The 22,104-nt window shown below is 48.2% G+C and overlaps 1 protein-coding gene across 1 annotated transcript in view; it reads right to left on the bottom strand.

Annotated features, from left to right (window-relative positions):
* DHTKD1 (dehydrogenase E1 and transketolase domain containing 1) overlaps positions 1-13,812 on the bottom strand; it is a 1,328,309-nt gene extending 1,314,497 nt beyond the window's left edge. Inside the window, exon 1 of the mRNA XM_085652869.1 lies at positions 13,606-13,812. Coding sequence (XP_085508995.1) covers positions 13,606-13,765 — 160 coding nt within the window. The 5' untranslated portion in view covers positions 13,766-13,812. The remainder of the gene's footprint in view (positions 1-13,605) is intronic.
* Positions 13,813-22,104: the final 8,292 nt, after the last annotated feature.

Genomic DNA, 22,104 nt, shown 5'->3' with positions numbered 1-22,104 from the left:
ATACTATTAAGAAGATGCCTAAACATATGCAAATCATATTAACAATTTGGCAGGGTGTGACGAGATGGAAGGGTTACAAACCCATGTATATAACACAGTTAATACTGTGCAATACTTAACCAAGCCCAACTTACTCTAGCTTCCTAAAGGAACCATCAATTGAAAGGAATCCTCATTCTCTTGGTGATCTATTTGAAGATGGTCGTTTTTGGGAGTTTAATGTTTTCTGTAATAGATGGAGGATTCGGAATACTTAATTTCTTACATATGCTGGACTGGCTGCAGTTATAAGAAAAAGTTGGCCGCATTTAACAAGAGAGTCTGAGGTACACAATGTAAATCAAATGATAATTGGACTATTAAGGGGTCGGAATGCTGACTGAGGGGGCGCGTGAAGGTTGGCAGGGATGTGTCCTGCAACCAAAGGTTTTAACTGCTTCATTTTGATTTCCTGCATCCACTTATGCGACTCCTACGCACTTGAACTGGATGGACCCGGTGATTCAGGGGTTTTGGAGGGATGTGGTGCTTAAAATAGTGGAGGCGACGGATATTGACGTTCGACTGACTCCGTTGGCCTACCTCTTGGCAGTGGTGGTGAAACCCAGGGGAGCAAGAGCCCCTATTTGCTAGACCAACTGGCTCTGTAATTGGCCAAAAGGCGGATGGCCATTAAATGGATGGGCACTCGGGTACCGTTGGTGTCCTCAGAGCAACAGGATCTCCTTGACAAGGGGGTGGCCGAGGAAATGGCATATGCATATTGCCCGAACCGATGAGGGCGCCTCAGATGCGATTATGTTATGAGGGTGCCTCAGATGCGAATATGTTATGGGGGTATCTTCTAAACTTGCAGAGGAGGATGACTATACCTAAGTGGAGAGCTCTGATGGGGAGGGATAATGTGTGTGCTCTTCGTACCGTGGTAATGTGACCATGGCATCAAAGCTTGTATACCTGTAATATTTTCTGTATAATTTGCTTGATGACTTGGATTTGATGTGCTCTTGACCCCCTAGGCTGTTATACGCATCTGGTGTTTCAGGTCAGTCATGTATACTGCTATTTTATTATTTCAATGTACTGTCCTGACATATTACTGGAATTCCTCCTCCTCTTAGAATGGAGCCATGCACTGCTTGTGTGTTTTATGTTTTTGTTACATAAAAGCAATATAAAGAGTTTAACAACAACAAAAGGGGGGTCAGGAGCCAGTTATAAACTTTAGTTAGCTGTGTTATCACAGAAAAACAAATGTTTGGATGGGTTCAAAGCAAAATGGAATTGGAATCTCAGGGACACGTTGGAGCTCAATGTTTGGGAACTACAGAACGGTCACCTTAAATGCCAGATAAAAATTGTTTTATTATAAATGTATACACAACCTGTCCCCGAACCTACAGCACAGGATTAATTCGTAGTATAAAGCCAATTGTCTTAAATTTTGGATTGCACTGGAGACTTATGTACACATGTGGTGGGGTTGTCCACGGATACAGAGTCTCTGGGAGGTAGTAACAAATCAGTCGAGTACACCAACAGGTCTAAAATAGCAGTCAACAATGAAGCTGTGCTTTCAGGACTAGTGCTGAAAAGAAAGGGATTGAAAACAATAAGGAAAATTGTCGAATCGGAGGTAGCTGCAGGCAAGAAATATATTGCTGTAAAATCGATTTAAAAAAATCAGAATGTGTCTCTGGTAATTCAGCATGGGAAAAATAATTATCAAATGGGTAACTGCAGAATGTGAGGTCCGTAAAACTATACATCACATCACTGTAAGGTAAGGGAGCAGAACGGAGTGAGAATTGATATCAGTTGGACCATAACAACGATCCTCAGATGTATGAAATGACCAGTGCAATGAAGATGGTGCCGGATAAACGAACTGACGTGGACAAAAACTGTGTACTGAAGAAGGATAACATACATGTATACGCAGCCATGAAACACATCTGTACTGATGTATAGGTATACTATGAGGGAAGTGAGCTTCATGAAGGAAATGGGTGGGTCCGGTAATAGGGGTTTACCATATTGTTATTGTTCTTTCGCCAATAAAATAATAAAAAGGAACATTGTTATGCTATTAATGAGCATTCCCCCAAAGTCATAATTCCTTCACTACATTCAATAATTTTTTTTTGATAACCAATTTTATTGCCTTTTGATTGCAACCAAGAACACAGCACCATGTAGAAGTACACTTGGAGAACAAGACCGGGATACAAGCCCATCACAATGATACAGAGAATTTGATGCACCAACAGCTAATTTCAATAAGTCCACTTCCAGCTAGAAATCATAGCAGTCCAAGTCAGTCTTCTATGATGCCGACCCACTTGCCCCAGATACGGCGAAACTTCCTAGTACAGCCCCATGCCACATAAAGAGGCCGTTCCTGCGCGGCACACCAGTCTACTCCCCTTCTTCATTTAATGAGCTGCAACGTCCCTCTTAGCTACTGCTAGCGCTGTACTTAGGAAGAGCTTCTCGGCCCTGGTGCCGTCCAGCCCCTCCGTGATACCCAGGAGAACATGAGTGGGGTCAACGGGAACCTTCCAGCCCAAGACCTCTGAGAGCTCTCCCGCTACTGACTCCCAGTACCCCTGTATCGCAGGACAAAGCCACACCATGTGATAGAAATCAGCCTGGGAGTGGGAACAGCGGGGGCAGAGGGCATCAGGTCGCAGTCCCGCGCGGTGGAGACGCAGCGGTGTGAGATAGGCAGCATGCAAGAAGTATACCTGGACTAGCGGCAGCCTCGCCGAGACCGCGATGAGTTTAGGGGCCATCAGGGCGTCCCTCCAGTCAGCGTCATCCAGAGTCCCCAGCCACCCCTCCCATTTGTCCCAGAGCTGGGGGAGAGAATTAGGAGTATTGTTAGTGAGTGAGCGGTAGATACAGGATATCCCTCCCCGATCCAGGTTGCCCGTCATGACTTGAGCCTCAAGGGGGCTGTACTCAGGGAGCGCAGTGCCTTCGGAGAGATAGGAGCGGAGGGCATGGCGCAGCTGCAAGTATCGGAAGAACTGCGACGAATGGAGGGAGTGTCTGGCTTGCAAATCCTGGAAGGAGCGCAAGTGGGACCCACTCCAAACATCGCCTAGCAGGGAAATCCCGATAAGGTCCCAGGGCCGAAACCCGGAAAGAGAGACGACGTCCCGAAGCCAGGTGCCGCACCACAGGGGAGTATGTCGGGTCAACCTACCCGACCAGAGGGTATGGCGCAAGGAGGCCCTCCAGGCCAAGAGCACTCCACGTGTGACATTAGGGAGAGCTTGGGGGACGGCGTCCCCATATAGCATCCCCTGGATAGGTGCAAGGCCAAGGGTGTGCAATTCCAGGCGGTACGCCAGATCGGACCATCTGCCGTTGAACCAATCATGCACCACCAGAAGCCGGGTCGCCAAGTAATAGAGGTAGAGGTTCGTCATCCCAAGACCACCGTCGAAGGGCGGGACGCGGCATTGGGCCAGGGCCAGTCTGGGCCTCCGACCCCCCCATAGGAACTTAGTAGCCAGCCCGTCCAGCTCTCGGAACCAGGACCGAGCGAACAAAAGGTTCGTGTTTTGAAGTACATATAAAAAGCGAGGCAAGACCATCATTTTAAATAGAGCTATCCTGCCCAGAGGGTTTAAGGGTAGAGTACGCCACTTATAGAGGTCAGCACGAACCCGCTTGACCAGAGGGGTCACGTTGAGGGACCACGCAAGATCTGGGAGAAGGGCCACCCAGATCCCCAAATATTTGAAGGAGTGCCGTCGAAGGGGGATCGTCGTCTGCCAATCAAAACACTCACAAGACAAATGAAGGGGGACCAAGACCGATTTGGCCGGGTTTAACCGGAGGCCAGAGGTGCGCTCAAAGAGACCCAGAGCCCGAAGGCCTCGGGGTCCCGATCGGGCCGGATCCGCTAGGAACAGCAGGACATCATCAGCATAGAGCGCGATCGTATCCTCCACAAAGCCCGGCCACCGCCAGCCAGTGAGGGAGTAATCAGATCGAATAAGGCAGGCCAGGGGCTCCATCGCTAAGGCAAACAGGATCGGCGAGAGGGGGCACCCCTCCGCGTACCTCGCCTGATAGCGAAGGGACGAGATAGAGTCCCATTGACAAGGACCTGCGCCTGGGGCCGACAATACAGCGTCTTCACCAAGTTGCGGAAAGGAATGCCGAAGCCCATCTGTTCCAACACAGCCTCTAAATAGCCCCAGTCAACCGAGTCAAACACCTTCTCAAAATCCCCCAGAAGGAGCGACAAATAGGGGGACAGTAGGTGCTGGTTCGCCAGAGCAAGTTGTAGGCGTCGGAGACAGTGTCTAGTCCCTCGGAGAGGCATGAAGCCACATTGACCTGGGTGGACCAGGGTGGCCAAGTGTGGTCTTATGTGGTTGGCCAGAACAGAGGCGAAGATCTTAAGCTCACGTTCAATAATTTAACTGACAATGACTCACCATACTTCTTATAAAAACATATGTAAATATTCAGCAAACCTAAGTTATAGCAAGTTGTTCTTCATGTGCAACTGCCAGCAAGTTTAGTAGTTAATATTCTGTTTTACCAGTGCTCATTGGCAGTAAAGTCAGGATTATGTGTGAAGACTAGTGGTAGTGTCTGCCTCCACCAGTGAACTGCCCACCTCTTAGGGATACTGTCAAGGTTTAATTATTGACTTGCTGCCTGTATTAAGCCTATTATGAAGCCCCCTCCAATATTTTCATATAATTGGAAAAAAGTCACATTCACATTGCAAGACCTTTTCTTTCAGTGCAGGAGCAGTAGGTGGTAAGTGTGCGGAATTCATGATGGGTACTGATAACTGATATTTAACACTGGCGTTTCCAACTTTAGAACAGTTTCATTCCATTTGTCTTGTTGAGGAGGGACCTTAAAAGAATAACGTAGGAAGCTGGCTCTCTATCAAGTGAACTAAAAAGAAGTACATTGTGCAGAGTCCAGTGGGTCCCTAATAGATTTAGGGAGGCTAAAGTAAATAATACTAAAGCGCTCTTTTGTGGTAGTGTGGGCGAGCAGTTAGGCTTATCAGAGGGTAATGCTAAGCATTTGTTGTACCCACTAAGGCATGAACTGAGACAAATAATGAATAAATCAGAAACAATTTAGAAAAATAACACTTCTTTTCATATATATTTCAAACTCAAGAACTAGGTTTCGAGGTAGGTACAGTTATTAATAAAATATATGCACAGGTAAGTAAAACATTTAAACCTGAACGCTTTTATGCACAATGCAATTCTATGGGAGGAAAAGTCAAAGATGCGTAAAGGTAGGTAAAGTCAGTTTCAGGGGTTCACCTTCTGGGATCAGAATAGTAGTGGGCCAAGCTTTTTCAGGAACCACCTGGGTTGTACTGGGAGCAGGGTGCTGGTGAGTCTGGTAGCTGGCGCTATGGAGAAGAGGTGCCACCTGAAAAGAGGCTGCACAGGGGGACTTGCGGCAAGTCAGAGGGCTCCCAAATGGAGGTTGAGGTCGCAGGGGGTATTGCAGCACGGCAGAACAGCGGTTTGTCTGGACCTGGCTGGGCGGCTCGGTGCAGAGTGGGTAGGTCAGCTGGACTGGATGCGCAAAGATGCACCTTGCGGTCAGGGACAAACAGCCGGGCCACTCTCAAAGTGGGTCTCAGTGATGTTGACATCCTTCGACGGCTGTTTGGTCCCGACCTTCGAGAGCGAAGACTCTCACCTTACGAGGTCAGAAACATGCCTATAGTGGCTGGCAGGTCTAGACCAGTCGGCCAACACACTAGTACTCTGTAGGTTTTCAGGGGACACCTCTAAGTTGCGCTCTGTGTACATTTTTGAATAAATCCAGCACTGGCATCAGTGTGGTTTTAATAAGATCAGGTGTTTGGTACGAAACACCTAGGGGTACAATGAAGCAATCATGTAGCTGGGAAACTCATAATGACGAGTGTCCAGCCCATGTACTTATTATGGCTTTTCTCAGCATCTACGGGAAAATTTTATATCACTGGGACATATCCACTCTTGCAGATATGCCCTCACATGGGTACAGTGCACCTTGCTTTAGGGCTGCAACTTACTTATGCCACATGCAGTGCTGGCAGGCATGGCACACAGGGATGCGTGACATGTCAACTCTTCGATTTTCTCTGCACCAAGATATGCAGGCTGCAATGGCGATTTGCATGAGCTTGGAGAGGAGTCCCTTAGGGTGGCACAATTCGTGCTGCAGTTATTTAGGACCCTCTTTAGGTCCAATGCCCTAGGTACCAGTGGTACCACTTACTAGGGACTTACAAGGGATACTAAAGGGGTCCAAATTGCAGAACAATTGTTCAGTTTAGTATAAGAACACTGGTGAAGGGAATCTGGTTAGTAGGAACCTAGAACACTCTCAAAGTTGCACCAGATACCAGGCAAAAGGTGGGGGGGGGGGGTTAACCATGTCAGAAGAGTCACCTTCTTACAAGGGGGCTTACTCCAACTCTCCTGGATGGGCAAAAAAATCTCTACTCCTAAAACGGTTGTAACTATTCCAATCCCTACCAATAATTAGTCAGGAATCCTTTTTTGGAGACTTTTAAAAAAAAAATCAATACTAAAATACATTTGGGAGAGCGGCCAGCTGAGGGTATCTTATAAAATTATGTGACAATCATGTGAGAAAGAGGGTCTGGTATTACCTGAGCTTAAGATATACTACAGAACGGCCCAACTCTGAGTGCTCGGGAAATGGAAACCTAGTAAATCCCATAATCAGTGGCTGCATATGGACAAAGCAGTTGCAGGTCTCTCGCTGTAGGATCTGATCTGGATATCAAAGGTGACCGTCCATTAAGTACATACCTTAGCGCACCAACAGCTGTGGCCCTTAAGACTTGGGACACAGTAAATAAATGGTCACAGTTAACTACGTATCCATCACCTCATATCTCAACTAACCCCTCATTTACACCGAAACTCTACCCAGGGCTTTTCGCTTTCTGGCATGTCGGAGATAGCAGTTTAATCCCAAGACGGTATGATTAGGTATTTTAATAAGTGTAAGAGAAGCTTTCAGGTTCATGAAGCAGAAAGGTTTCACTATACACAGTTAAGGCACTGGGTGCTCCAGTAGGGACTGAGGGAGACAGACCATGGATTTCACTACATTTGAGAAATTAGAACAACAAGCAAATGGATCTAAAGCCATCGTCAGTCAACCTAATGCACTTTTATTATATATTACTCCTTATGACCAAAACAGTGTCAGAGCTGACAAAAGCTAACAGTAGCGCTACTCACTGACACTCAATACATCATGGATTGGAGGAACCTTCATCAAGCAGTTCACAGCATATTTGGCAGAGAAGCCCATTATAAACAGGGATTTGGAATTCCTATAGCCCAACACCCAGGACATATTGTTTAGGGTCAAGGGCAACAAGTTTTCATGTGTATTTTGTCCCTGGGACAAGTAGGCCCAACCCCCTGCAGCACAAACCCTTTGGCTGCCAGTTTGCAGTACCACATTATGGATCAGGGAAAGGCACTGTCTGCTGTTAAGGTAATATTTTTGGCCATATGTTAATGCTGTTCAAACTTGTATTTATGGTTAATTAATTGTAGGAGCTGAGCTTTCCATTATAAATAGAAGCTGTACTGGCTTTTGGATTCTGTCAACACATATTTCACATATACTATGCATCAGTGACAACAGAATTATGCATATTATGCTCTCGTTTTTGTCAAGATATGTATATATCAAACAATACCCTTTGTCTATGCTAAATAAAAGGAAAGCTAAATGTATACAATAATGGAACGGCAGGAAAATTTGTAAAGACAAAACCTCCCACAGAGCTTAGTAGTAAGTATAGAGAGCCTCGCAATGTATTGAGAATGAATGGTTCTGCGTTGCTGTTGGAAAATGTGCAGTGATTAAACAGTTTCTCTTGCAGTGCGAGTTATCAGTTCATCGTGCCCAAAAAAAATCTCTGAAGAGAGTTGTGCTGGGAGGAAACCATCACGTGCAGTAGATGGTGGGACCGAGGAAATGCAAGAAGTCTTTGATTCGTCTGCGAAGGAGGTTAAAGATGAATGTGAAAAAAAAAAATGTGAAAAAAAGATGAATGTGAATTTGGAGATGAGGTCAAAACTGCTACCTACCCAAAAACAAGCATTAAAAATGCAATAGGTCTCGCCTTTTATTTAGTTAAAACCATTTGCTTTGCTATACAATACCATTAGACAAGCGAATGGCTTTAACTTAATCAAAGGCGAGACCTATTGCAGCAGTAAGCAACTGAAAGGTGACCAGCAAACCTTTGCGATGGGGTTTCCCGGTGCAGGACTGGTACCTCCATGTTTAGTAACTCGACCAGTGCCAGCTAGAAAAACTCTTGTTTAAATACACAGATGATGCAGTGGACGATTTATTATCTATTATTACAAAAAGGGGGTTGTTTACAATAGTAGATTTATCCGTAGAGAACTTTTCTTTGTAATGTGAATATGCCCGGGTTCTACTAGGGGATACAGGCGTCCCCACTGTATAGGCAGTAATGATTAAATATGTGGCAAAGCAAGCGATACTAATGCAGAACGCCCCAGGACCGCATCATCCAAGTGGGTCTGCCTACAGGCAATAGGCAGACAACCATTAACCAACACCCTACTAACCATGCACAACAGCAGTCTCATACTACAAACCAAAGCGCCATGAGCCACAATTAGATATACGGGGGCTACATAAAGTGAGAAAGAAGAGTTTCTGTCACCTTAAAAGGATGCACTTATCAAGTCAACCAGCCACACCTTGTAGAGGTGAACAGACAAGCTGAGGAATAGCCCAATCGCATTTTGCACGGTAATTGCACTAGGCACTTTGTGCAATTAAGGGATTGTTGGCGCTCAAGATCCTGGCAAAAAATACTTAATGCAAGCACCCACATCTCACCTGGCCGTCCCCCTTGGTGAGCAATATATCATTTATAGAGTGCACTGGCCTGCCTTCTGAACGGGTCGCTCCCATTCACTTTGGTGTAAGCCTAGAACTGAACTGGCCTCAAGCACTTATCTATATTTAAATGGTCCCAGTAACAGCTCAGATGTGTAAAGGTCCATGTATTCTATAGGCTTGGCAGCAATGGGCATTACCAGATGTGAGCACATCTGACCCTAGTGCTTCGATTCCAAGAAAAAGGAATGGTTTACATAGAGTGGAGATACCGAGTAAGAGCGGACCAGTTACAAATATTTAATTTTTTTTTTAAATGCTGCACCTTTTATAAGGTCCAGATCACAGGGATGCGTAGTCTCCGTATTTCATCCAGAAGTGAATGTCGTTTACTGCTAAGGCAATGGAGAGCCTAGAGCGCGCTGTAGACAATTACTAATACTTTGTCATTCCCTAATCTCCTGAGCTCTTAACGGCACACGTCTTCTTGTGACCCTAGGGACTTCCTTCGCACTAATGGAGACGCTTACTTAAGTCAGGCGCCTTTGCAGGTACGCAGACTGTCAAAGAGGCCTAGTCAGCTTTCCATCCTTCCAAGGTCGGTAAAATGAGTACCATTAAATTGGTTAACATTAACCCCTGCAATTTACAGCGATTATAAAATGCGTAAATGCACCAAGAGGGGCAAAATTAAAAAACGAAATCCAACAGCTTCTGTGTGTATGCCCAGCGTCCCAGAGGTTCAATGAAAAACCAACTCGGCCATTTCCACCTCTTATCTCTAAGGCCGGGGGAAGGGTAGTCAACAGCACACCGACCACTGAAGGAGCATTGTTATGGCAACGCTCCCGCTTAACTTACCCAGCACTGTTTAAACTCAGCACAAGACAAAGGCACTGTTTTACAACGCAATTTCCTCTAGGTGGGACTGGAAATAAATTGCCACTTCAAAACTCATGAGTAGGGAGACTTTAATGCAATAAATTCTTGATCAGCAGTATTTAAAAGGTAGGCAAAAAAGTAAGGCTCAAGCCTAGCTTGAACAGACTGCCTGCCTCTGGCTAGGCCCTTGTCCCATGGGGAATGGTGACCCAACAAAAAAAAGAGAGCAGAGACAAAATGGAGTCGTGCCAAGCATTTACTGAACGTAATTTAGATCATGAAATAAAGCCGAAGATTTGGGCCATATGCATGAACTCAGTCTGGCCCATAGTCCTTTGGAAGTAAAAATGAGAGAGTCGGAGACATTCATCCATTCGCTGCATTTGGCAATGTTTATCCAGGAGGCCTGGGCTCAAATCCCAGCTTCTCCACTTAAGCAAACTGTGTCATTCTCGGTAAACCACTTTACTTCACTGTGCCTCAGTTTGACCTTCAGACATGAAAGCACTTTGAAGTAATTCAGTCCTGGATATAAGATATAATGAAACCTCGCTTTGCATTGTTTAAATAACAATATTGCCCATAGGTACAGTGTAAATGAGAAACTGACATTTCTTGGTTCAGTCATGAGTGAGGTTAGGGTATAGGAAGGGGTCATTTTAAGAACTATTAATGTTAATAAATATCAATGCAGTGACGTAATGTATAAAGTGAAACAAAACATTCAATTGAAAAACACATTTCTAATATGACAAATGTATAGGAGATTTTTACGTTAGTTTTTTTATGTCATTTACATGTTTACCCTTAAAATGGCTCGGCTCCTGCTTTTCTACTACGGCCAAGCCAGACCAGTGCCTCGGATCTGACTCAGCCCACCCTAAACTTTTGCAGGCCTGCCCACCTCTGCCAGGAACGAAAGCATCGAAGGGGTGGCTAGTCTGCGGACTTGATGATTTATTATCTATTATTACAAAAAGGGGGTTGTTTACAATAGTAGATTTATCCGTAGAGAACTTTTCTTTGTAATGTGAATATGCCCGGGTTCTACTAGGAGATACAGGCGTCCCCACTGTATAGGCAGTAATGATTAATTATGTGGCAAAGCAAGCGATACTAATGCAGAACGCCACAGGACTGCATCATCCATGTGACGTGAAAGGGCGCGTGGAGCAGAATAAGGGCACGCATGTAAACCTTTGCTTCTCTGGTGGGGTAGGGGTGAGACGGCGCGTGAGGTGAGATTCCACAGCCCTGAACGAGCAGGTCGAGGCAGAGCACGGTGCGGCGCACGTCCAGGCATTCCTCACGGCCCAGAGGTGGCATCTCCAGCGAGCACCACGCCGTGACGTAGCCGGCCGAACCTGGCAGGGGGGTGGCTCGAATTCCATCCTCTGCACCCGTGCCAGGGCAAGGTGGCTGCAGGCCCAAGGCGAACAGAGCGCCAATTCTCTTATTACTGGCTATTATTCCTATAGCGCGGTGAATGCCAATTCCAAGGCCTTTCGACGCCTCCGTCAGGCACAAACTTGGACTATACTATAGGACGCACCTGGGGATTTCCAGATAGGCGGATACCTCAGAAATGTATGTAAGCCAGGGGCAGGCTTTTTCCTGTTGCATGACAGAATCAACCCCAGCCCTTACATCCTCCAGCGTATTTCACTACCCCCCACTCTACCTCGGACCCTGGCCAGTATAGTTCACGGACGGCAAGAAAGCAGAACCGGTTTACGGTCTTCAATTCCAACAGCACTGACTCCGCCTTTTGTTCTTTCAAAGTTGATAAAAGGCCCTCCAGTGAGTTTACTCGATCACGAAATCCAGGTCCTTAAGCAGAAAGCAGCTGGTTTTCGCACTCCGTTGGGGTTGTGTTCCTACATGAACCGTCAGTGTCAACCCGAATGTAAAAATGGCATTTTTCAACACACATCACTCCCCTCCTCTTTCACGAGCACCGAACGACACCCTTAATCCCTGGAGACCAATGGGTCTGCAGTGAGTGTGGTGTACTGACATACTCATTCTTCACTCCTATCTGAAGAAACAGGATGTGTGTGTCAAGAGCCTCTCCCTGAACGCCAAGGACGTGTGCACATTAGAGTGTACGACGGCAAGATGAAAGGCGCACGCGCAACGGGGATGAAATGAGGAGCTCCTACCTCCAGCTGCAAACGCAGCACAAGTCTGATCACACCTCCTCCACGTCCGCAAACCCCCCTCTCAATCCTGCGCCTGCTGCCCCCGCCTACTTTCTCTCAAACACCCCAGGGGTGGTGGGACCTGTCTTCCAGACGCAACGCTGCATTCCGGCGGATAAGTCTGTTTTCCAGTTACATCGCTTTTTGGGAACTTTTAATAGAATGCCGAAGAATTTTTTTAAAAATTTTTTTTAAGTACGAGAATGGCGAACCGATTAATACATTGTTATTACAAGAAGTTATATCACACAAGCTTTAACGGTGATTTCACGGGAATTCCCAACAGTGACATCATACAAAGTCTCAAAATAAATGCGAAACTAATAAAATAATAAATACCACAATTTAAATGAAATATATGCACAAAGAAAATGGAAAATATAGGCAGAGGACTAAAAGAACAAGTGCTCGCCAGGCAGCCGCTGTTTATTTTTGCATCGTGCTTTCACTTTAAAGTGAAAGCGAGATGCAAAAATTAACAAGCGGCACCATGTCGACTTTTTTGTCCGGTCCATCCGGAGTGGATCGCATGGTTTGTTTACATAACACGCCTCCTTGAGTTAAGAAACTGCTTCACGACAGCCGTGAAGCGGCGATCCAGTCCAGATGGGCCGGACAAAAAAGCCAAAGTGAGGCAACCCAGAAAGCTCATTTACAATGGCAGGCCACTGTTTAGTAAAAACGTGACGCCAACCAATGGAAATGAGGGGCGGGGCTTCAAGCCCTTTTCTAAAAGTCCTCATTAGCAATAAATCACGCCGAGCGAGCTGTGCTAGGCGAGACCTAAAAGACTGTGGTGCGGTCAAAAGTATGCACTATGGGTACAGCTCTTGCAATGTTGGCTTGTCATTCTGTTCCAAGACTAATTCAGGGATCAACTTTTCTCCAAAGAGGGAAGATGATGTAATATCCGAAAGCTATTTGTACTACACATTTTACATGTTGATGTATGAGTTTTGCCTTTTTTCTTCCCTTTGTCCTTCAATTATTTGTGTGCGTGTGGTTGGAACGGTGAGGTTGGAACGGTGAGGTTGACGGGTAGTAACCGAGTGACAGTTGGATATTCATTGTCATGAGGCGCTCTTGGTGTAAGAAAAAACTTGTGCTGCTCTTCTTTTCGCGCGTATCCTGAATACAAATGACTACTACCTTCTACCATAACGATGATGGTTATAAGCTTAGGCGCTCTTTCCGCTTGAGTCTGAATAACCAGCAACGTTGGCGAGGATGATGCATGTGAGCACTGACAGTGTTATGACAGGGTAGTTTGATTCTCAGCGAAGGGGCTTGCGGCATTGTCAGCGGCAGAGGCACCCTGAAATGTAGGCGCCAGAGGGTTCAATGGAGGATAGTGTCAGCTGGACCCATAACGTCAAGTCACCGAAGCCACGTACAGTGCAACAAGTCCTAAAGGGACTACCAGCGGGGGAGGGGCTCCCAGTGTCACTGCTGGTGTGCAGGGAGTCCATGTGGCCCCGTCAGTTTGACAGGAGAACTTAAAAGAGTTACCTCAGCTTTACTACCAATGGTTTGTGTTGTACTGCCAATGGTTTGTAATACGACTCTCACGAGCCTTCGCTACACGTTCTGCACGTACCTTGCCTGCTGTAGTAAGAGATGTTGGGAATGGCTCCTTGTACGTCACTTTCCGCCTTGCGGGGCTTGTAGCCATACACTCCGCGGTCCGTATGATAGATTCGCAGCCCGGGATGTGTACGCCTCGAGGCCCTGCAAAGCAGCAACCAAAGCCCCGACATGTTTACAGTAGAGATCAGGATTAGACTACAGCAGACATGTGCGACTCTCAGACTCCGCCCAACCACCGACGCGCAGGCAACTCCCCCAGCGGCCGTTGGCTGGGGCTTTCGACGTAGGGAAGGAGCCGGTAGGACGAAGCCGAGTGGCGTGTGCGGGGTGGAGCGGAAAGAAGGAGCCACGTAAAAGAGAAAGCACTAAACGCAGCGTATCCTCGCTCGCTAATCTCAGAGAAGTATTAAACTTTATGAGAAGGTGTAAAGAGGGGTGTGTGTTAAGTGATCGAGAGAGGAGGTGCGTTACTTTGTATGTGCCTCCTCCCTTCAAGTCTACAGACCGCACCTTAGGCACCATTATAGGGTGAAGAACATTTTAGTTTTTATTGTGTGTAAAAATAGATTATGCCATTTTACAAGGGCATATGCAGCGTATACAATATAAATCAAATATGTCAAAGATAGTAAACATGACTAAACTATGCGTAAATTATGATCATTGTGTTGTTGGCGAAGCATAGCTAAAATACACGCCATTTTTTTAGGTTCATTCTTTATAAGAGAATTCTACACAAAATACATAGTCTCAGTTTTATTCTTCGGCATATAATTCAATGTTACAGACCTAATCTTTTCTCTTGCTGGTCATCCTATTGGACTCTTCTTCAGCTATACTTTTGTAAACTTCACAATCTTTTATTGAGTAAAAGAAATTAACAATAAGCCAGTCATTCAACTATGACCAAATAATATTTTGAAATCGAATTCTGCGTACAGATGTCCATGGTATACTTTAGAACTTATAGGCAATTTCTATGAATTTGCCTGAAATCATAAATGGAGAAATAGCCGTATGCACCTGTCATGAAGCTGAGCACTGAAAAAATTGTTGTTTTGATTAATCGAAGCGGCATAGCTGCCAAGGTCTCAGATTGCTATGTGTGACATTTTCATAAATTCAGTGTAATTATGTGTGACATTTCAACAACTATGAGTGACAATTTGTCGCAATGAAAACCTATAAATATGAGCAATTACACCCATATGAGCAACAAGACATTTTAAGAAGATGTTAAAACTGGTGGAAAGCACCAGAAACTGAAGCGCCTAGTTCACTTCTAAGCTGATCGTACTGTTAAACAAAACGAGGACTCAGGTCTGCACCACTCATTTACAGTGCGCGCCGCGCCTCACCAAACAAAAACATTTTTCTGTAAATTTAAGCAAAGTCAGTTATTGTAATAGGGTTAGATTATGTGTTGCCAAAACTGGCGCAGTGTGCTTGCCTGTTGCTCACCTCAAGTACATATAATAACATAATGACTGGTGCTGTAGTGGGGGATAAAAAGAGAAGGAGGCGGATAAGGACTGCTTTCCAGATTGGGTCTCCTCACTTGAAAGCACACATCATTGTTCGCTGGGATCCGGAATGTAGCCACGGTGCAGACTCCACTACTGAAATTTTGAGCTGGTGTTCTTCTTTAATTTCTTCTGCTCTGACAAACATAAAATAACAAGCTTTACCTAATCGCTTTCTTGACTGCTCGGCCGCTATAAATCTGGCCAATCAAATGAGTAAAGGGACATCAGTTTTATTTAGGAGCACTGATAGTTTTCAGAGTTTTCACATCAATTCGAGGCAGGAGAGGAGCGTAGACGGTGCCATAGCAACAGGTCCCTCCCCCCGGGCTAGGACATGCTCTCACAGCTGCAGACAGCAGCCCGCGGGCAGGGTCCAGTCGGGCCAGAGTTGGTTGACCCCTAGTCCAGGGGATTATGATGTCACCACTACGCACACTGCACAGAGCATGCAGCAGGCCGAAAGTGGCGAGCAGCAGCTATCTCTGCTACAGGGCGAGAGCAGGCTCATAAGAGTCAGCAGCCGCCTAAGCTGGTGGGGCCGGGTGAGCCTCAGATAGGCCAAGACTGCCGCTGCCCGCGTCCCACGCAGTGGGACATCAGCAGGGCAGCTCTCTAGTGGCCGCCCGTCGCAGCCTTCCCCCTCCTTCTGCCTCGCGCGCGAGGCCGCGCCCAGGGAGGAGATCTCCCAATGAGTGTGTAGGTGGAGGCGGGCCGTTAGGGGGGCGAGGCTAGCCCCCCCCTACATCGGCGTCCCTCTCGCCCAGTTCCTCCTCTGCTTCCTGCGCGGCGCTCCTGCCCGGACACGCGTTTTGCTGCCCCACTCTCACGCCGTTCCCCTCGTCGCTCCGGTCGCCGTCGCCTGGCCCCGCGTTCGTCCACAATTCGCGGGTAAGTCTTGCCGCCACTACTCCGCCCCGGCCCTGTCCCTGGGCAGTACCAGGTAGACGAGGGCCCTGTGGCTTGGAATCGCCACGGGCGGAGGGGGCGCAAGATGCTGCTATGGCGCGGATGTAATTTTAAAAGGGGGAATGGGAACTGGCATTAGAGCTGGTAGTGGGGTAGTGTCAGGCGGGAGACGTCGGCATCGAGTTTAGGGTGTTTTGGAACGGATATTGAGGCCGTGCGTGAGAGGTCAGGGGGGGCCGACTGCTGGTACAGCAGAAGTAACATAGGGCCTAGAGCGGCTGAACTGTGAACGAAGGTTTCGGAGCCCCGCCTCAGCTCAACCCCCGGTGATTTCGAGCAATAACTTGCAACGGACTCCGGGAGCGCCCCTACCACCTTACTCGCGGTCACCTGGGGACGGGTTTCACGTGCGGGGCTCGTTCAAAGGCCTCTTTGTCGCCCACCTCGCTTCGACCTCACCTCCCTGCAGCGGTCCGTCGTCCGTGCCGTCTTCGGCGCCTCCGGCACCCGCGGCACTGAGCAGCAGACGTTTAATATGAGGGTCCAGGGTTCAATCCCTGTTCGGGCGCGTTGATTTTCGCTATGTACGGCGGTCCTATACTTTCATTCTGAATAGGGGTGGGTATCGCGGTCGGGGCCGCTTTCGCATCGCGCGACGATAGGTCCTCATGTAACGTAACGGGTGCTATGTAAGACGCTGTAATACTTGATTGGTTCGGATCAAGTTCGCGCCATATAAAACTCGGCGAATATTGTCAAGGCCTTCGGGGCGAGCTCGCGCTACATAAAATATGCATGAAAGTGTAATCCTATACTTGATCAGCGGCTCATGGCCTCATGATCCGAATCTGGTTTGTGTTTTCGCGGCTCGGGGCCGTTTTCGCATCGCGTGACGATAGGTCCCCATGTAACGTAACGGGTGCTATGTAAGACGCTGTAATACTTGATCGGTTTCGGATCTAGTTCGCGCCATATACAACTCGGCAAATATTTTCAAGGCCTTCGGGGCGAGCTCGCGCTACATAAGATGTGCTTAAAAGCGTAAACCTATACTTGAACAGCGGCTCATGGCCTCACAGTCTGAATGTGGTTTGTGTTTTCGCGGCTCGGGCCGCTTTCACATCGCGCGTTGATAGGTCCTCAGGTAACGTAACAGGGGCTATGTAAGGCGCTGTAATAGCTGCAAACCCCGTGGCGCTCCCTGGATACGATAGGGGTGCTCCAGCTCCACATGCTGTGTGGTCCGGCTGCTGCATGGCCGCCGCGGGTGCTGAAAGCAGGTTGCGAGCCCCGTAGGCGCGTCCACATCAGAGACTAGCGTGGGTTCTCGGCCCTAACACACCAGCACTGCAAGGCTGGGAGCTGCCTGGGTCCCTGCGGACCACGGGCGGTGCAAACCCCGTGGCGCTCCCGGATAAGGTTATCGCCCCCCCCTCCCGTCGGCTATGCTGCCGCGGTGGGCGTGGGGGGACATGCAGTGGGCTGCGTGCGGCACTCTCGGGGCAGAGCAGTGGGTGCGAAAACCCACAAATCAGAAGAATGATTGGGTCGCGTCCCGTCTCTGGCAACAACTAAACGATTGGGATTGTCGCGCTGTCTTCCAAAATGAATTTGTGCATGTGTAAGGTAACTGGGGCTCATGTAAAGCGCTCCAATATCTTCGCCCCCCCCGATTAGGTATGTGCTCATGTGCGGCGCTCCTGGGCCTCGGGTCGAGCCGTGCGGCGGCTGCGGGTGGGTCGCTCGATCCACCCGCGCCTGATTGTGTAATATTGGGGCTCGGGTCCTGCACCTGCACAGAGCATTAGATATAATGCAAGTCTCTGCTTTGGCTGGCCAGTCTTCCTGTGTAGGGTCATGGGAAGTACCGGACTGGGCACGGTGTATGAGCATGGAGGGCTTAGCCCTCTGAACCGATGGGCTGCGCAGGTTCCGAGGTGCAAAGTCGGGAGTGGGCGTGGTCCGGCGGCTTCACTGCCACCTCTGGTGCGGGAAACCTTGGGTTCGAGCACGCGTCAGCATCCTGTGATTCTGGGCAACTGTCTCAACCACACCGTGCCTGAATGTGTAATGTAAATACGGGCTATGTTAGAGCGCCCCAATAACTTCGGGTCGGGTTCGCGCTATATAAGTCTGCGTCCGGTGATTCGGGCAACTCTCTCAACCGCACCGCGCACCGTGCCTGAATGTGTAATGTGAATACGGGCTATGTTAAATCGCTACAATAACTGTGGGTCGGGGTCGCGCTATATAAATATAACAGGCGGCATGATATGCTACACACGGGGGCGGGGCTCGCGAGTTCGGGGACGATTCACGTGCCCCGATGTGTCATTTAAACGGTAATTAGGATCGGGGACATTTGAACGGGAAATAGCGGACTAAGCCCCCAGTGTCGGAATGCGTGTTGAATACGGCGCTCATTTAAAGCGCTCCAACACCTCCAGGTCGGTCTCGCGCTGTATAATCAGGCAGCCTGTAGTGGCTGGCTGCCGTTGGGCACGAGAATTTGGCGCATCGCCTTCCTGTGTTCATGGGCAAATCCGGTGATCGTGTAAAGCGCACCAATACCGGCGGGTTGGGTTCACGCGATATATTAATACGCAACAACAATAAGAATGCTCCTTCTCCCCGTTAAATCTACACGGCCCATCGACCATGTGGCGCGTTAAATAGACCTCGGTGGGGTTGTGTGTTGGTTTGGACGTCGCCTCCACATCCTGTGATTCGGGGCAATAACGTGACCCCTTCCCGTACCTGAATGTGTAATGTTAGTGCGGTGATCGAGTAAAGCGCTCCAATACCAGCACACGGTCTCGCCGGCAGCCACGGGGCCATAAGCCATTGAGGGGGGGCCCACAGTCGGTGCTTGGGTGCTGGCCGGGCGTGCTTGAGGCCCCGGGTGCCCCCCCCCCCTGCCTCTGGTTTTGCATGCGGGGCTTTGAACCGCTTCGCGCAGGCGCCAGCCTCGCGGCGTGGGTGACATGGGTGCCGCCGCGGCTTCGGGCGGCCGCCGCTGGCGTGCACGGGTGTCGGGCTTCTGGAACTGGTGATGGGTTCCGCCAGCCGTGGGGCGCTGCTTCGTGCTGGTGCAACCGGCGGAGCTCGGGCCACCCCCCGCCATTGTGTGAATGCTGCCATGCCCCTCCCCCCCCCTCACCCGTTTGGGACCGATGTCATGGTCGGCACTACCTGTGTGTCTGCATTGTATTATGGAAATGTGGAGGTGCGCTTACAATGTCCGCTGGAGGACTCCTCTGAGGCTCTTGTTTGCTGAAAGACGGTTTGCACTGGTTTTTATCGTACATACACATTTTGGTGCTTCTAGATTACACGTACTGGAATGGTTGCCTTTTGCTGCCCAACATGCAGAGGCGGGATATGTTGGTGTCTTTAATGTTGCTTTGAAGCACCTGATGCTGCGTTTCTTTCCGCGGCAATTCCAGGCCCCACATAAATGTCAGGATAACTCGTGCGATTCGTTACCTTCCTGGAGAAAGATCAAGAATTTGTATAGTGGAGGTTTTGACTTCAGTGTAGTAGTGCAGAAGGTTAAATATGCCCGCTGCAAAGAACGTGTGCCAAGTAGATTTTCAGAGTGTGTATGATGTATAGAGGTCAGCAGGTTACTGTGTTCAAAGGAGGCACCCCTTTGTCACTTGCAATGTAGATCTTACAGCCCTAATAGTCAACCGTGAGCTACGAACGCTCATCCTAGAGCTGCATTCACACCACTAAGCAGACATCATTAGAACATTGATTAGTGTTGCAAAGAGGGTTAATTTGGCTGACTCGACCGAGCTTGTGCTTCTCCACTCCAAGCAGCCTTAAACTATACTGCCTGCCAGTGGGGAAGGCCATGAATCGCCTACACTTTGAGTCCTTTGGCTCAGGTCACCTTTCCTATACACTGACTCATATGCATATGATTGATTGGCTCGGCGGATTTTGTGTGAGACGTAAAGTCGCGGACACCCTACACTGGTAGGAGTGGCGCTATATAACTAATTAAATGCATCCGAGAGTGTGGTCATGGAAACGTCGTCATCAGTAACTTCTGGTATTTCATGCCCTGCGCAATTGAGTTCATTTCTCTCCAGTTCCCTGGGAAAGGTTTGGGGGGGCCAGGGTGATCTATGACGAGTCTGTACTCATTACGGTTTATGGTAAGCGTTTTGAGAAACATATGGTATAGTTTTTTACTAGTTTAGCTCTTGGCCAATGGTAGTTTTCGTCAGCCAGATTCGGAATAGCTGGTATTGCAGGACACTAGAGGCGGTTGTGTGTATGCACAAGTTGGGGAATGGCATGCTTTGCAGATTAATTGATTAAATGAATAAAGTCGCAGGTTCTAGCTCGAACAGAGCAACTGTTACTAATCGCAATGACATGGGTTCACACGCACTCGAGAGCCCCCCCTTTGCATTTATTCCCTGGTATCTTTGTCCCAAAATGCAGCATTTATTAGGATTATCCGGTACTAGGGGGGAATCTCGTTGGCATTAGTTCCATGCCGGTGGGCAGCAGGTGTACAAATATGTCCAGGTTCAGCCTAAATCCCAGTCTCAACCATGATGCAATGGTCAGCTTGTGGAAAGGTGTAACACAGAAATTGAGCGACCAATGTTATTAATGTAAGTTCAACGCTTGAGTCAGGAGATGCTGCTGTCTCTCATTTTCGCCTTGCTATTAAAAAACAGCTGGGGTAAGGTTTCTCAAATTAGTCATAGTGACGGCTTAGCGTATATAGAAAAGTCAGCAGCCTGTGCTGTGTTGAGGCAAGTTGTGGGCTTGGGTTTGTGTATCATACATAACATCTTGAAGGTATTGTGTAGTTCCACGCTTAAGTCAAGAGATGCGGCTGCCTTTCATCTTTAGCCTTGCTATTAGGAAACAGCTGGTGTGATATTTTCTGCAACTCAGTCATAGTGGCAGCTTAGTCTATACAGGAAAGGCAGCAGCATGAGCTGTTTTGAGAAAGGCGGAAGGCCTGGGTTTAGCTATCATACTTAACATCTTTGAGGTTATTCTCCCTGTTCCACAGGGAGGCCAGGGAAAGCACGGAGTGACATGGTTGACCGAGACTTAGCCTGGCTTGCCGCTTCTGCGACCTTGTGAGGTTTGTTTATGTATTGTATGAAGGTGACGGAGGCTGTCACTGTGGTTTGATAGGCGCCAGGGCCAGATGAAGGTTCAGTGCAAGGCCACATTTGGGGGGGCAATTCCAGGCGAAAGCATTAAGCCAGACAGCCCTGGGAATTAGGCAGGCGTACGATTAGCTAAGATTTTGGTCAAACTGAGGGAGAGCATATCGACCACAAATAATTGGGGAACGAGAAAACGCTTTACAAAGCAATGCTGTAGATTTCCGGTAGAATGCTGTATGGATAGGCTTCAGGGATAAGGCCATGACCTTTCTGGAAGGGGCATTCTTCTTCGACCTGTGTCGAACTGGGAAAGGAAGTAAGGAGGGCTGGATAACTCTTTATGCTACCTGCGTTGGCACATCTTGCCAGGAGTGATGGTCAAAGGTTTTGCCTTCAGCCAGCCTAGGTTAACGCCCATCCACTCCAAGCTAATTGTTCATGGTGGTTTTGGGCCGCATTTACACAGCCCAGTATTTGGCCCCTGGGGTTGTCAGTGTCGTGAATTACTAAATTTCACTGAACTGGAGGTGGGCCGGGTTTTACACGAGCAGAAGTTTGGGAGTGCAAGCCTCCACCTAGGGGGTGGCTGGCTGAATCTGATGAACTACTTCAAACGGTTCACAGCACTGCACGTGGGAGAGTGTCAATGACCTGTGCATACTTCAACCGGACACCCGTGTATGGCATGCCCTCAGCTACTTAGTAATAATTGAGAGAGCAGAGAGCGACCATGAGCATGACCAGAGACGTGCTGCTCTCCACAGACATTTGTCAGGTTAATGGGCAAAGCTAGCGGAAAAGCCAGATGTAATGTCGTCATTTAAGGCGGACGTGCCCCAGGTATTGGCAAGATAGAGACGCTTTCAACTATGAAGATATGAACGAAATCATAACTGGGGCTCACAACAAATCATTTGAAAAAATAAGACG

The sequence above is a fragment of the Triturus cristatus genome, chromosome 4_1 (genome assembly GCF_964204655.1).
Source record: "Triturus cristatus chromosome 4_1, aTriCri1.1, whole genome shotgun sequence".
NCBI classification, from domain to species: Eukaryota; Metazoa; Chordata; class Amphibia; order Caudata; family Salamandridae; genus Triturus; species Triturus cristatus.
Note: the sequence above shows the minus strand (reverse complement) of the source record. Positions and strands in the feature narration are given on the sequence as shown.